The sequence below is a fragment of the Aspergillus nomiae genome (genome assembly GCF_001204775.2).
Source record: "Aspergillus nomiae NRRL 13137 chromosome Unknown contig00166, whole genome shotgun sequence".
Lineage (NCBI taxonomy): Eukaryota > Fungi > Ascomycota > Eurotiomycetes > Eurotiales > Aspergillaceae > Aspergillus > Aspergillus nomiae.
The window spans coordinates 1-15,783 of NW_015378221.1; the positions used below are offsets into that span (position 1 = coordinate 1).

A 15,783-nucleotide genomic window follows, 5' to 3' on the forward strand; every position below is an offset into this window, starting at 1 on the left:
ATTTCTATCTCGGTAGGTGGTGGGTTTACTATTGGTACTGTGCTAATGGTGATTGCCTGGTGTTAGATTGGGATGTGCGATGTGTTTTTATCTCATGTTTGGGATTGTTGGGTTGGTTGGTCTATTGTTGTTCTTCTGAAGATATTCTATCTTTGCTGGATGCTAGCTAGTACCAATGTGCGCTGGTGATGGAAAGGGGAAGGTAGAATACAGTAGCATTAGAAATCGTGTCAATCTGTACCAATGTACATACATACACCGAGGGGTTGTACTGCGACTTCACATGTAAGTCATTCAATCGATCAAGGGATTCTTATGAGCTGGGCTTCAGTTCATTTCATCACGTTTCGTGCATTCGTGGCTCAACTATTGCTCATCAAGGTCGTAACGCTGGAAGTATTTAATAATGAAGGGAAAAAAAACAAAAAAAAAGATGCAATGGGTTGTAACAAGATTATTGGGGAGCACCAAAATAGAAAATGGGGGGGTTGTTTTTTAGTAGAGGGAGGTTCAGGATTATCTCCGTTTGGAGCCTCGATCTCGTCGGCTGTCGTATGTGTCTTGTTCTTCGTCTTCCTCTTCGACTGGTGCTGGGGTCCGTCGTTCAGTGCGGCGCTTGGGTCGCCGTCTGCGATTGGAACTGATGTTGCTAGCCGAGTCATCGGGGGCCAAGGATCGGTCATCGTCCAACCCGTCATCTTCGGTGCTGTCTTCCCATGTGCCCAGCCCGGATGCTGGCGTGCCTAAGCGAGCTCGACATATGACCCGCGGCGTTGCTGGTTGGCCACAGACAAGCCGGCACCACGCTCTCGAAGAGCTCGACGGACGACCTCAGCTTTGCAATGGAGTGCCTCAAAGGCGTCCTCGAGAGCTTCCATCCCGAGATAGATGTCACGCTCGATCTCGGCTAAAGCTGCAATTTCCATCTCCTCATCCAAGGCGATGGGGCCTCCAAAGTTCGCGGGCGATGCGGCGCTGCCGTACGGCTGACTGGCTGGTCGAGAGTTGGGATCCATTTGGCTGGGCGTCGGACCTCGAGAAATGCCACCGGTGGTGAAAGGAGTGTTTGATCGGCTGCTACTCCAGCGTTGCGACGTGGACCCTGCAAAGGAATCCTCTGCGCCGCTGCGGAGGAATCCATCAAAGCGACCTGAGATCAGAATTTCCCATTCGTCATCACTAATGGCCGCGAGAGTCGCAAGTACGTGGTGGAGTTCCGGGTGATTCAACATGTAGATAGCAGTCTCTGGGTCCCGAGGCAGGGATGGTAGTCGATAGAGACGCTGTATAGCTAGAGATGACGATATTAATGCCGAAGGTCGTGGCGGACGCTTTCCGTCTGGCTGAGGCGTAGGAGAGCCGGCCGGAATTCCCAGCAGTGCGCGGAATAACGGACGCTGTTCAGGCCCAAGGTGTGTCAGGATGGCGAAGGTGAGGGTTTCATCATCCACCTCATCCGGTGCGTTGGTGGCCTGGCTAACTTGCTCACTAAGCCATTTGTCTACGGTCACTTTCGTCTTGCGCGACTGTCGCATGAAGTGCTCTCGGTATTCCTCTGGGATGTCGATGTCCATCTTCTGCATGGGAATGTGTTCATCACCCGACAGGTCCGCATCGTTGACTGACGGCGACATCATGAAGGGCGGCCAGTTGGGTAGCTCTTGGCGACCAGACACCAACTCCAACACCTCACCCCAGCTGACCCCTGACGGATGCTCCTCGGGCTCGAGCTGCTCATGAACACACATCAAGCAAGTACATGATTCTGACGAGATGTCACGGGCAAAGACAGCCTCAAGTCGGTCAAGCAGCCGACGTGCGACCGATCGATATCCTGTCGCAACTGCCAGCGAACCATTCTTAGCCATCACTTTATGATAATCCTCCAGTATACGACTGAATGGGTCAAAGATCTTCGACGCTGCAAGCTGAGGCTGAAATGGTTGGTAGGGCGGTTGCTCGGGAGTACCAGTGGCCAGCAGAAGGGCCTTTGGCACTCGATGGTCAAGACCACCGTTCTGCAGCAGATAATCAACTCGAGGGATGGTAACAGGCATCTCGGGCGGAGGAGGTGGCGGAGGAGGGGTGCCGTAGCCCGAGTTCGACGTGGGAGGTCGACCATAGTCAAACGCGAAATCGGCCGACGTGCGACTACTGGGCCGGTGTGACATGGACGATCGTGTCTGGGTCCGAGAAGGTGGTTTCTCAGGACTCTTCGGCTTGCGAGATGACGACTGCTGTTGTGCAGCAATAGTCGCATCTGACCCGTTTGCCGATTCCGAACCGACATCGCGAACGGTCGCGGGGGATCGAGGGGGAGACACTACCGGAGCAGCACGACTGGAAGAGGATCGTTTGGGCAGTGCGGCTTCTTCGACAATTCTTGATTTCGTAGAGTTGCGACTCGCTGTCCGGGCGGGAACATCCTTGTCGTGACTAGACCGTTTCGTTTTGGAGGATGGAGTGTCTGCACGCAACGTCTTGCTTGTTCTAGATTCGTCGTCCCTTTTCGAGCGCAGACTCGATGACGACCTGGTCGACTCAGCTCTGATCCGAATCTTGGCCTTCCCTTCCTTTGGTTTCTCTTTATCTTCCTTGTCTCCGACCGTGCTTCCTTTGCGTGAATTCTGATCGACACTGGTCAGCGGTGGGCTAGGCGGTGCATGATGAGTATCAGTGCGGTGTTGACTATGTCGCTTCCCCCCTTCTTTATTTTCTTCGGTAAGGTCGGTCGGGTCTGGGGTAGGAATGTCCGGCTGGGTCACTGATTCTCGACTATGGGCTTTGGAGAAAGTTGGATATGGCAAGCTGGTCCTCGACTCGAGGAAGGAAGCCGTGACAGGACGGCTGGCACTGTCGACGCCCGGCATGGAGGACCGACGCTGTTTGCGGGAGCTGGCAGTCGTAGGGGTCGAGGAGCGGGCCGTCGGGGCGTCTTGATCGTGTTCCTTGGTTGAGGAGCGGTTGGACCGACCGTGGGACGAGCGAGGTTTGGATTTTGTTTTGGAAGAGATGGTGGAGGATGACGACACTTTTCGCTCTCGGTCCCTGTCGCGATCTCGGTCATTTAGCCTTATGGGTAGAAACATGACGTGGGATGAATGGGCTCGAGTGAGGTGGAGGGGGAAGAGGGAATTGGTGGAAAGGCAAGTAGTGTCGTCGTGATTTTCTTTCTGAAGATTGAACCACTTTTCCCCCCCTTGCAGTCTTTCTTCCCCACTAATCGTCTAGTTACCTCGTAGATTAAATCAAAATAGAAGGAATAAGAGGCTGAGAAGTTAACTCTCTGAAGGCCTCTCGGAAGTGTGTCACAGCGGAGGGTTGGCGATCGCTCAGGTGATTGATTGATCCGAAGCCGATCAATAGGCGGTGTTATGTAGGCAGTAACACTCTAGTAGAAGGTTGTCTCGTCTGGCGCTTAAGAGTGCGTCCAGGAATGCGCGTCTCACTGGTCGAATGCCAATCACACGGCGTTTGAGTCACTCCAGGGAAAAAACCGGTCGAGGGGCATGCGACATCCCGTCGCGCGAAGACGATCTAAAAAAAGAAATATGAATCGACAAGTGAAGAATTGATAGACAAGGCTCGGTCGCACAAAAGGATCGAGAAAGATCGAGAAGACATTCAGGAACGGTGCATAAAGAGAAAGAACTGGGAAACTCCAGCCGTACTTTTGCGGTGAAGAGGACGAGGTTGGACTTCCCCGCAGGGCTGGCTCGTCTTTAGTGAGTCTGACGTGGTGGGCCTGCTGCATGGAAGCCCAAAGTCGAGCCGATCAATTGACGGGAACTAACTGGGAGAAGGCAAATCAGTCTTAGTCTGATGAGCACATCAAGCTCCAGAAGGACCGTTGCGATGGAGAAAAGGGAGTAAGTATCCAGTCTCATGTCGAGAAAGTTGCCTTGTCGATGTTTCTGAAGATGATTATCTTAGTGCCTAAGGCAGGGGTCGCTTGCCTTAAGCTGCCACGAGACAACAGCTGTGCGGAGTAACTACACTTCTTGGACTATCTATCCACATAGGCAATTAAGGGTATCATATTTCATATCCGAATAAGGTCTTTCCTGAAACAACGATCACCGAAATGTCCAACTCGTGAACCAACTCCATACATATGCAATCCGCCAATGCCTAATCCCACGTAGTCAGACCATTTGCAGCTTTCTTCACTGGCGAGGTCTCCAGGATCCAATTCCCATTCTCTTCAAGAGCTACTCCGCCGCGGCGTGCAGCTCGCATCATCTTCTCACTGGCTCGAGTTTTATGTCCCGTCTGACGATCCCATACCCAACCCTCCTTAAGCCACATCCAAGTCAGATATGCCCGCAGCTCTTTATCATGTGGCAGAACTGTTTTCCACTCTGGAACAAAGTCGGCCGTAGCTGCACCAGACCCTTTCCAATCCTTGGCTAGGCCTCGCAACTCATCTCGGCAGAAGATTCGCCAGCTATCCAGAGAATAAGCCCCCACCCCGGGTAGATGTGCAACCTCCCAGGCCACACGTGGGTCTGCATCATCAATACACTCTTGTGGTCGGACATCCCGTCCGTCTAATTTGCAGGGGTAGTGGAGTTTGCGATATCTTTCATCTTTTTTCGGTGGGTGAGACATCCACATCTGCGCGAGACTAATACACTTCCTCGTCCGCTGATTCTGGAACCCAAGACAGTGTATCATATCCACAAGGTCACATACGTTCGCTGTAGCCATTGCCTCGACAGTAGGATATCGCTCAAAAACCTTGAACAAGACGGGAAGAGCAACCCCTCCTCGAGTTCTGTTTAGAAATATAGTCGCGATAAGCAGGCGGAACGGATCGTGTGCAAGCTGCTCTTGAACCAGACCGAATGAGTCAGCATCGATAGGAGGGAATGGTATGCATGATTCAGGATCCACAAGCGGCTGGGGGAAGTAGGGCGACACTTTGGCGGGTCTGCCAAGTGCTGGTTTTGGAAGATCGATGCAAGATCTAACCGGAGAGGCGCCCTTGACCGGAGTCCTGGGAGACTCCGTGGACCTCTCCGCAAGATGATCTCTTGGGGGTGATATACGTAATGTGGGATGTGACAAGGAGGCATTATCGTTAATAGAAGTGGTATCATCAGGTACATCACTCAAACCAGAGTCAGACGAAAGGATGTCGGGTGGCAGTCCAAGCTCCTTGAAAATAAGCAGCGTTTCTTCAGGTATCGAATGTTTTGGCAACTTTGTCTGCCTTGAGGGGTTCCTAAAATACTTCGACCTTACCTCAGCGCAGGTGGTCAATCCTTGCGAATCATTGGGCTTCAAAAATCCATAACCCAAAATGGGTCGTCCATGGACACTGCCTTGTGTGGAAAAGAAGTGCTCTCCGCTGGGAGCTCCTGTGGTATGGTACCTCCCATACGAGTGGCAGTGGCACGTTGGTCACCTTTCCGGGAAAGAGGGCTAATCTCAGGCATCGTCTCAGACCTTATAATTTCTTTCCGGAGATGTCGCTTTTTGTCTTTCTTTCCGTGCTTCTTTTTGCGGCTTCCAGCGATATTCTTTAAGTTACTTGGCGATTTCGGATTTTTCGAATATGAGCTCGGCGGATCTGCGTCATAAGAGACGCTACGCTTTTTAGACGAGTCGTTCCGCGAAATGCGCTCTTGGGATACTTGTAGATTTCCCTCATTGCTTTTGACATCATGATTAGGGGTGGAATTATAATGTCGAGGCATTGACGGCGATGGCTTCTTGCGAGAGATGCTCTGTTTATTGCGCTTCTGTATTGAAGGGGTAGTTGGTGTTATGGGAGTAACATGTTCAAGTACCGGTCTTCCAGCTTGTACATTCCCATGATTCACTCGATGGGAGGTAGGTGTGTGTTGGAGATCAGTCTGGGGAGCTGGGTCCTTTTCTTTGACATGGATGTTCGCGGAGAGGGACTTCGATATCGCAATCGCAGAATCGTCGCTATCAACATTTATGGCCTCTCGTACGTCGTGTTTGCTAGGAACCATCGAAATGTCAGATCTTTTCGTCTTCTTTGTCTTGGCCTGTCCTCTTGCCTGATCAATACTAGTCCTCTTTCTCTTTCGTTCTTTCTTCAACTCTCTTGGTGATCGATGTTCAACCATCTTCTCATCAATCTCATCCCCGAACTCCGATCCTTCCTTGTCAGCGTCGGCAACCACGCAAACTTCGAGATATGTCTTCTTGATCCACTTTATGAGTACACAAAGGGCACCTTCATCCATGCCAGAGATAGACGCCTCTCGTCGCACATCACTTACGAACCTGCGCCGCGCAGACCGTTTCACTGGATACGCACCTTCGCGCATGAAAGGGTGATCAAGAAGGAATTTAACAAGACGGTCATGTTCCTCCTCCGAGACAGACGCGAAAACGAACCTCTCCTCTGAGAGTTCCTCAAGATCCTCATCATCGCAGGCATCGACATCAATCACAGAGGGAGCCCGAGCTGCAGGCCCGACCTCGTCCTTCGGAACACGAACACCATCATCCCCGAGTCCACCTTTTTCAAGTTCCTCAAGTTTAATCTTAGCGACAGAATCAGCAGGACCCTCCCGTTCGACCACTTTGCCCCCACCCTGGCCATCATGAATCCCCTCAGCCTCTTCCAAGATCAGGGTCTCCTCATCCTCCTCCGAGTCATCTTCATCTGTGCTCTCAACCTTCCGAATAACCCTATGCGCCACAGGCCTCTTCCTAGCCACCTTACTCGGAAAATAGGGCGACGCCTTAGACCCCGAGCTCCCAGGAGCAGAACACCCCATCATACTAGTCCCCCGATCACATGTCCCATCCATCATCTTAGCGCCGTGATATTCATCAAAGCTATTCTCAAAACTAGCTTGATCGGAGAGAATCTCATCAACCGTGCGTCGAAAGTAATCCTCATCGAAGGATTCATAGGAATCGAGGTCGAAGACGGGAGGAGAGACAACAACGGCGACAGGCTTGGGATGATCCATAGTCGGAGACTGATCGGGGGTTTCGTCGCGCTCCGCTGGAGGAACGTCCCTTTGGGGTTCTTTGACAGAGAACAGGGAAACAACTCGCTTGAGTATGTTATTCATCCGGTCGACTGGTGGTAGGACGATGTACTAGGGTCGGGCATGTTCAGGATAGAAGGGGCGGCAGTGGTCAGACAACTAACACAACCGTCGTGTTGTCAGTGGGGTTTGTTTTCGGTGAATAGTCCCGAGGGTATATTCACTGTTGGAGGGGGGATTGTGTGTACGGCTGTCATAATCGAAAGTTGTCAATCTTCGCTGTTATGCGCGCTCAAGCCACCATGATCCCGGTGCCGAGAAATGTAGGCTGAATTGGCGGGGAACAAACAGTTGGCTTTATAAGATCAGTGAAGTATAATATTTGGTACGGCAGTAATTAAATGCGTGTAAGCCAATAATTTCAGTCGTTACTTCCTTAATACGGGAGATTTGAGTGAACAAAGCTGATAGGAAACGCGAGACGCGGAGATCCTGGGTGCATGTGCACGGACCAACTCGATATTAATCATACAACGTTAAGTTGGCAACAGGGATATTTAAGCTTATGTTGTTCATGTTTCTCAATCAAGTAATTGTTTAATCAGCATCTGGATCTATTTACTATTTGTTCAATCGTTGTCAAGTTATTGTGTACCTTTGAGTTCTATTATAGATCGACTTTTGTTCCCTACACTAGTTATAGCTGCAGTATCTCTTGTTTTCGCTTTACTTCAGCTGTCCGCAGTAGATTGTATATCAAGCCATGTTAGCGAGAAAGTGACAAGCCTACGACTGATGGAGAGTTGGGGTAATCTAAAAGAATATCCAGAGAATAGATCTTTATATATGTATTCGCAATTGAGGAATATTCTATTTATATCTTCAGATATCTCCTCAGGTTCCCATATCCACAAAAGTAGATGCTCAAAATATGTCCGAAAGTATGTTCAGTCTATCATTGTATCCGTGATAGCAGCTATCCCGTATGCCGTATAGATGCAACTGGAGAATAGTCCTCAGACAGCGAAACCGCCAGAGTCAAGTTGCCTAGGCTCGCCAGCGGCATCGAATGTTCCGTTCGGCAATACCCGGATTGCCTGCGCAGTGCTGTCTCCTGGGGCAACCCATGTCACATTGTGGCCTAGAGATTTCATGAAAGCCACTGTCTCATTATTGTAGGAATATTCGAATTTGACCTGATTCGGGATTAATTGATCGTGAAGGCGCGGCCTAGCCAAAGCCTCGGCTGCCGACAAGCCTCATCGACAGCGTGGATGATATTCTGTACAGTCGCTGTAATGATTCGACTACCGCCAGCCGAGCCCGCAACAAAGAAGACCGATCCATTCTTATGTGTCACAATGGTTGGTGTAATAGATGACAGAGGTCGCTTTCCGGGTCGGATGAAGTTCGCCTCCGAAGGGACGTATCCAAAAGCGTTGGACGAGCCGGGCGTTGAGAAGTCTTGGATAGTATCAGCAGGTAGGTTCAGATCTGCAGAAGAGGCTGTCTAGGTAATCACTAACCATCCATTTCATTGTTCATAATGATTCCCGTCTCTGGCACCATGAGCTTGCTGCCGAAAAGCAAGTTGATGGTTGTGATAGTGGAAATCGTAAGTCCAGTATGATCAACAGCAGCGATATGAGACGTTCCAGGGCTGGATCAGTTAGTACGACCGGATAATGGGGCTTAGCGAGCATGTGCTTACGTATCAAGACTCTCAAGGCCTTTAGGATCATAGGCAGACACATTCTGTGTGTGCAGGTCGGAGATCTTCCCACGGATCTCATCAACCGTCGACTGTGCCAGCATACCTTTCTGATATTCATCTAAACCTTCAAGAAAGGACGGATCTCCCAGTTCGGCTCTCTTGATGTCAAGTTAGCTAGATGCCGGGGTCAATACAAAGAGATGCGTCCACGTACCAGTCCATATCCGAAACGTATAGCTTCATCCAGACGATGCGTGCTAAGATTCACGTTGTCGGGTACCATGAAGCTGTCGTAAGTATCCAAAACCTTAAGAATGTTCAAGGCGACAGTGCCGCTGGAGGGGGCGGTTGTTCCAGTAACTTTATACCCTCGGTAGTCAATCTGCGAGATGTCTCGGATAGCAATGGTGTAGTTACGCAGGTCTTCCAACGTCATTGTGCCGTTGGCAGCCTGCAGTGCCTGTATCATGGTTTCCGCAATTGGGCCGGTATAGAACGCATCCGGGCCGTTGTTGGCAATCGTCTCCAGCGTGTCTGCGTAGCGTTTACGGGTGATGGTATCCCCAAGACCGAGACGGGTTCCATTAGGAGCAAAGTCAATAGCCCATGTTGGATTCTTAGATAGGAAGTCTTCTCCACCCCCGACGGCTGAGTTCATATAACGAACGAGATCACGACCAACTGGGAAACCTTGACGGGCCGTCTGGATGGCAGGTTGCATGACGGTTGACCATGGAAGAGAACCATATTTCTTATGAAGGTACTCCAGGCCTCGCACCTCACCAGGAACGCCACTAGCTGCACATTAGTAGTTTGCTTCTCGTGTTGATTGGAAAAATACCCGTTACCTTGCTAAGCCTCCAGTGGTGGATCCGCCGGTGTTGTTCTTGAACATCTCCTCGAACGCAGCTGCAGGCGCGGTTTCGCGGAAATCGATGAATTCGTACGAACCGTTAGGAGCCCTCACCAACGTGAACCCTCCTCCAGCGATTCCACTATGGTACATTCCTGGGATCTTTTTGTCAGTTCACATGTCTTCTCCACTACTTTGATGTATCTCACCAACAACTCCTACGCAGAATATCGTTGCAACAAGCTGTATTTGTAACTCAGTCAAGGCAATATAACGGGGAGCCTAAGCTACCGTTACGTACAGCATCGGCGGCATTTCCGCCTATTTTCAACATCTCCGTTCCATGACGACTGCAGATAGCACTCTCGCTTGCCACTGCTCCGAGCTTGCCCTCCTCGATGTGTTTAACTGCATTGGCGCTTCGCGACTCATAGCGAGCTGATGATTCCAGTGGTGAAGAGAGCACATCCGGCAGATGTATCAATGCCAGCACTAGTATGAAGCTGAGGGATAATGTAGTCTTTAATAGGCGAAACATGATCGAGGCTCTTTCCCTATCGTCACTCGGCCAGCCAGTGGTTAGTTCGGTGCCCGGAAGGTCGCAAGCGGTTACAAGTGGCTGCCAAGGTCACCAACCAGGTATTACTACCGAAAGAAGACAAATAACGCCCAGAGATGGCGCGATGTCAGGGGAAAAGAACGAGCAAGCTTATATCTACCTGCTTCTCCACATCTCGGCCCAATATGCCTCGGACCCCTGGTCCAACCAATTCACTCGGTTTGGATAAACTCATTCCGGCTTACTGAGTTCGGGTGAGGGATCTGCATTTGTGAGATCGTTGAATAGATAAGACAAAAACAGAACATGTCAGAATGTAAGCCAAGAAAAAGGACTTTATAAGGACTTCAATATGTGGCACAGAGAGTAAATAATATGATGCAACAAGAGATAGGGAGGCTCTATGTAATTGACTGCGCCCAGCAAGGGAGGGCTCCAATCTAGAGATAACAATGCTGCCGTATCTCCGCACATGCTCGGTACACATGAACCAGATAAGCGCAAAGCCCGAGGTGAAGTCATCTGACGACCTGCCGGATCAGGTAGGGATATCCATGGTCCACCCAACGGGTTGCTATCATCGCCCATTGTTCGGTCCTCCGTATAGTTATCATGGGGTTTGGGTGTCAACCCGCAAGGAATCAAGGCTGTTACGTAATAGCTATCAGCCACATCTCCGCATTTGACGGTTCCATCGCAGATCCTGTTATGGATCAAGAGTTAATTTCCCCATCTTTCTTTGGTTGTCTTGAATGCTTGCGGGTTTTTTCTTATTTGCCCTCCTTCTGGTTCAAGGTCGTGACCACTGGTCAAGGTCCACCGCTTGCCTTGTCCATGCAACAGTCTCTTTCCATTGAGTCGGGATTTCCTCAAGTGGCTGCAACACTGTCGATACGAGCCGACGTCCCCAGTCTCTCACAAACCACCTGTCAGAGAGGAGATGCATGCCAACACCGAAATGGAGAAATAATATACGAGCCGTCCAATCGCCCTCTTTGAGGAGGTCCACATAAGCATCGCTGATTCTAATCGGCAATGCAATAACTCCGCCTTCGCGTCCGCCCAATGGTCGCTTAACTGCTTCATTCAGAAACTCCCAGATGTCCTGATTTACTTCTCGGCGAGATTCATCAACATCGTCAATCATTCCTCGTATACGACCTAGGGAATCCAATAGGGCACTCGAGTGATGTTAGTAATGGTTCTTTCCTATCCATGTATACCAACATGTCAGGAAAACCAAATACCTTCGTAACTGGATGAGTTTCGGGTCTTGTTGTCTGAACCAGCGTTAATCCTTAGTTGTACAAGGTCCAGTAGTAGAGCGGAAGGCACTTACTCTTTCGGGAGTTCTTCTTCTAAGTCCTCGCTATCTTTGTATCGTAACCACCCCGCTAGTTCGCCTGGATGCTCCATCTTACCGAGCTGGTGAAAAAAGAAAGCACAACCCGCAAGCAGTCGACGGATTGCCAGGACCTGTGCCAGAGGATCAAATGGCTGGTCGTCTTGGGAAACGCAGGGGTAGGCGTATGAGCATAACATGATGAGGATGGAGCAAATGAAAGCTGGTCCAGAATACTCAACAGAGAATTCAGCCAACACACGGCTCATCGCAGAACAGGAGCGGTTCTGATACTTCAGAGCGCACTCTACCCATTGGCGGTTATCGCCCGTCTCTTTCGAGGCCAGATGTAGGGCAGAAAATGCCAGTAGAGCATCCAGGCAGAATGGATAAGAGGTCGCTAGTCCTGGGACGGCGGACTGGAAATGATTGGTATCGAGCTTCCCGGGGTACAGGGTGATGTACGTCTCCGTCAGGTAGAGATGGAAAAGTCTCATTTCCAGCATTCTTGTGGATAAAGACAGCTCGTTTGAGCTATGTATTGACTCAACCTCATCCTGAGGTGTGGAAGGATTTAGACCATCAGCCTCATTGGATGAGGCTGGGTACTTGCATTGCAGTTTTCGTTTTTGGCACAAGCCGCACCTTGGGAGCTCTTCGTCGCACTAGAACTTGTCAACGACTGTGTAGAAGATAGATTGTCTTCCAAAAAGAGAGCGAAAGATGCGATGGAAAGTGTCAACCCAATGAAGCCAATGAAAGTCATGTGATGATGAAACGAAAATAAGATGGAAAATCATGGAAGTAACCAACCTTGACATGGCGCCGTTTACATTGCAGACAGCCCTTTCGGGACTTTGTATGACTGCGACGCGAGGGCATTCAGGGCAAAGAACCTTGAAATCTCCGTGACACGGAAACCTATAGTGGTTCAGTTTACCGAAGTAGTACTGTTCAGGAGGGGCGAGAAGACTGCTTCAGCACTAAATTAGGAGTTCTCGAAGACGGAATCGAGATAATTGCTGTCGCACAGATAGCAGGCAAATGACAATTACGAGAATGTCGACAGGACAGCAAAACACCTTAAACTGTATGCAGTATGCAGGCCTGCTACCTACATCTCTGTCCCATAGAATCGGATAAGCTGCTGTTCACAGAATCACGGCTATTCGGAGTTGGGGAAAAGTTCCCGTCATGTGGCGACACCGATTGGTCGGGGTAATTACAGAATGGCCTCAGGCTGACACCATGCTTTACCCAACAAGGTTAAAGTTGCGCATGTCAGACTCGGGAGTGTTGAACAGACCAAGTGAGTCCTGCAGCCCTGGATAATCAAGCTAGTGAGCCTAGTTAGCTGGGGCTGCACAGAATCACTAAGCTAAATCCTCGATAACTACAGTACTTTTTCTTATATACTCTGGACCCACTGTGTTATATATATACTGCCATACCAGTGCAGCACAGTCATCTACATTGTCTCAGATAAACTATGTTCATAAGTAGAGGCCACTACATTTCGAGCTCCCATTCCTATTTCCGGCACCACATCAATTTGCCATAAAATTTCGGCCTTGTCTCAACTAAATGACTTGCTCAGACTAGGCGGCAAGTCTTCCTCACGACAGCCCCAGTCACTTTCAGTGTCCCCCAGAGTCAACTCTAGCGTCATACCCTGAGTGAAGAAGTCATGGGTAATCCAACTCTTTGTATAAGGGCTCCCATTGAGCGTTGCACTCTGAACGTAAATATCTTTGTAGGCATTGTCGAAGTTAACGTTTCGAATCGTAGCAGTCTTGTTTGTTGTTGGGTGCGTGATCTGAACCTCCTCAAAAAACGGAGGAATAATAAGGTAGACATCTTGCCCAGGGTTTGGGAAAAGGCCCATCATGGAGAACACAGTAAATGCACCCATAGCTCCTGAGTCATCATTTCCAGGCAGGCCGCTGTTCGAGGTGTTGAATAAAGATGGGATGTAGCTATGCACACGGCGAGAGGAGAGCGCGGGTCTCCCGGCATAGTGGTACTGGTATACCGTTAGAAACACAGGTTCGTTGCCCATATCCGCTAAACCAGAGGTGTGAAAGAAGTCGAGTCGGGAGACGAATGTGTCTGGGCCACCGAGGAGGTCTATCAGAGTCGCCATATCATGGGGGACGTAGCTATAATCGTTAGCGTTCGCATTTTGAGCTGGGAAGGGGCTTGTACAATTGGTACTCCCATACGCTAGATTCAAAAGTCTCGGATGGATTGCTTGTTAGTGAACACCATGAAGCAAGGGCACTGCAGGCAATTGGATCTTGGTAACCCCACGTTCCATTTAGATGCTTGGGTTGGAAGAAGCCAACAAAGCCAGTGTCAGTGCCGTTGATCAAAGAAGTTTGGTCAGCTTTATATAAGTTTTGCCAATTTCCAGCTCTGGACCGGTACTTAGTGTAGTCTTCCTTCTGGAGTCCTTTGGCAACTGTCGATAAACAGAAATCGTTGTATGAGTATTCCAGCGTTCGTGAGATACTTCGGGAATTAGTACCAAAGCCCAGGTAATCAAAGTCTAAGTATGGTATGTAGTTGAGTCGTTTCCAGCTTTGCAGGCCACCTCTTCCCTCATACGACCATTCCAAGGGCTCGTTCTCAGCATCATTGACCATGGCCTCGTATGCTAAGTCCCAGTCAATCCCAGTGAGATTCTTTACATACGCATCGGTTAGCACGACGTCGGCATTTGAACCACCCTGTGTCCAGCCTTTGCAAAGGCTCATGCGGCAGTCTGGTAACCAGCCTTCGTGCTTATACGTGTCGAGGAGACTGCGTACCATCCTTGATTGTGCCGCTGGATCAACAATTGTGAGGAACGGATGCTGTGCCCTGAAGGAATCCCAGATACTGGAGGACGTCAGGTCCTGTACCAAGCTGGGAATCGGTTATACGTACCAGTAAAAAGAGTCAAAGTAGGGCTCGTCGCTTTTCCAGAGTGGGTTCTCACTGGTCAAGTCTTGTGGATCAAGCATTGTGCGATAGACACCACTCCAGAAGCTGGTTTGCAAAGCCTCACTCGCACCGCCTGGCTTTATAGATATCGGCCTAAGCTTTTCTCTCCAAGCACTCTCTGCACGACGCCGAATATCGTCGAACTCCTCTAGTGGTTGCGGGATTTCACGTTGTGCATTCTCGCAAGCTCTATCTGTGCTGATATAACTAATGCCGACTCGTACACCCACTGATCCATTACTAGGTCGTTCAAACCTAACAAAACCGCCAGCCTCGAGATAAAAGTTATTAAACCCTCGAGTAACGTATAGCTCTTTAGGCTCAGTTCCTCCTCGATTATTGACCCAAATTCCATTATCTCGTATAGGTGCGCCGGCAAAATCCGCACAGAAATACGATACGTAAGAGCCTGCCCCAAAGCTGGGAAGGAATGTGCCATTGCCTTTGATACGTCCAGTCTGCGCATCTATACTAATGGACGCGTTTTGTCGACTTTTCCATAGATCAGTCAGATCTACCATAATTAATGGGCTAAGCTCCGAACCATTCGCTGCTCTCGCTGAAGGGAATTTGAAGCGAAACAGGGCGACATGTTCCGTGGTAGTCATTTCAGCATGAATCCCATTCTCCAGCGAGAGAGCGAAATACCCCGGCCGGGCGACAACCGAGTCATTCAGATAATGGACTGCCCGCGCAGCGTTGGGGAAGTTGCAGTTGTCAAGCACGTCTTCAGGACAGTATTGAGGGAACAAAGGGAAGTTGCCCAATGATGGGTTCCCCCCTGTGCCGGCATCATGTAAAGCAGAAAATCCGGTGACGTTGCTGCCGTCGGTGGAAAAACCTGAGGTATTTTGACCATCAACATCTGCTACTGCCTTGGCCATGCCATATGGCAGACTAGCTCCTGCAAACACATTGCCTCCGTTATTTGACCCGATGAGAGGGTCAACATATCCAAGGACGTCTTGGTTCGCCGCTGGAGTGCGCGCTTGATGACTTCCCAGAGCAAGGCTCGTCAGTTGAGCACATAAGATGGCGATGTACTTTCGACGCATACTCATTGCATATGACTAATATTAAAGACCTCAGATCCGATTAACGACAAACAGCATGTTTGGTGGGTTTGAAAGTCTATCGTGTGTGAGGCACACTTCTGGGGGAAAAGCGTGTACGAAGTGGAGTAACAGTGTGACATAGCGGAGTAGCTGGAGATAGCTCAATGCCCACTGAATGCAATGTAACATCATGTCCAAGCGAAGGGGCTGATCGACAGAGGTTGGGGACAATGTATTGGATGGTCTGCAAGGGATGTCGCACGTGCCCGCGGGGTTGGGGTATCCGAGTACTATT

General features: G+C 49.9%; 5 protein-coding genes across 5 annotated transcripts; all 5 read right to left on the bottom strand.

Moving 5' to 3' along the window:
• Positions 1-516: 516 nt before the first annotated feature.
• On the bottom strand, positions 517-3,089 carry ANOM_006517 (uncharacterized protein; the record flags this gene model as incomplete). Its single annotated transcript, XM_015551773.1, has 2 exons — positions 517-743; positions 803-3,089. The coding sequence occupies 2 exons, from the start codon at positions 3,087-3,089 to the stop codon at positions 517-519; spliced, it is 2,514 nt and encodes an 837-aa protein (XP_015406156.1).
• A 1,042-nt stretch (positions 3,090-4,131) lies between these two features.
• ANOM_006518 (putative pre-mRNA splicing factor) lies at positions 4,132-7,064 on the bottom strand (the record flags this gene model as incomplete). The annotated part of the gene is made up of 2 exons (XM_015551774.1): positions 4,132-5,327; positions 5,387-7,064. The coding sequence occupies 2 exons, from the start codon at positions 7,062-7,064 to the stop codon at positions 4,132-4,134; spliced, it is 2,874 nt and encodes a 957-aa protein (XP_015406158.1).
• A 932-nt stretch (positions 7,065-7,996) lies between these two features.
• Positions 7,997-10,085, bottom strand: ANOM_006519 (gamma-glutamyltransferase; the record flags this gene model as incomplete). The annotated part of the gene is made up of 8 exons (XM_015551775.1): positions 7,997-8,176; positions 8,248-8,444; positions 8,507-8,640; positions 8,692-8,852; positions 8,909-9,488; positions 9,543-9,702; positions 9,757-9,790; positions 9,849-10,085. 8 exons carry the CDS (start codon positions 10,083-10,085, stop codon positions 7,997-7,999), a joined length of 1,683 nt encoding a protein of 560 aa, XP_015406157.1.
• Positions 10,086-10,896: 811 nt separating this feature from the next.
• On the bottom strand, positions 10,897-11,954 carry ANOM_006520 (uncharacterized protein; the record flags this gene model as incomplete). The annotated part of the gene is made up of 3 exons (XM_015551776.1): positions 10,897-11,287; positions 11,354-11,386; positions 11,446-11,954. The coding sequence occupies 3 exons, from the start codon at positions 11,952-11,954 to the stop codon at positions 10,897-10,899; spliced, it is 933 nt and encodes a 310-aa protein (XP_015406175.1).
• Positions 11,955-12,923: 969 nt separating this feature from the next.
• On the bottom strand, positions 12,924-15,494 carry ANOM_006521 (GH92 family glycosyl hydrolase; the record flags this gene model as incomplete). The annotated part of the gene is made up of 3 exons (XM_015551777.1): positions 12,924-13,607; positions 13,654-14,328; positions 14,377-15,494. The coding sequence occupies 3 exons, from the start codon at positions 15,492-15,494 to the stop codon at positions 13,025-13,027; spliced, it is 2,376 nt and encodes a 791-aa protein (XP_015406176.1). The 3' UTR covers positions 12,924-13,024.
• Between the last annotated feature and the right edge of the window lie 289 nt (positions 15,495-15,783).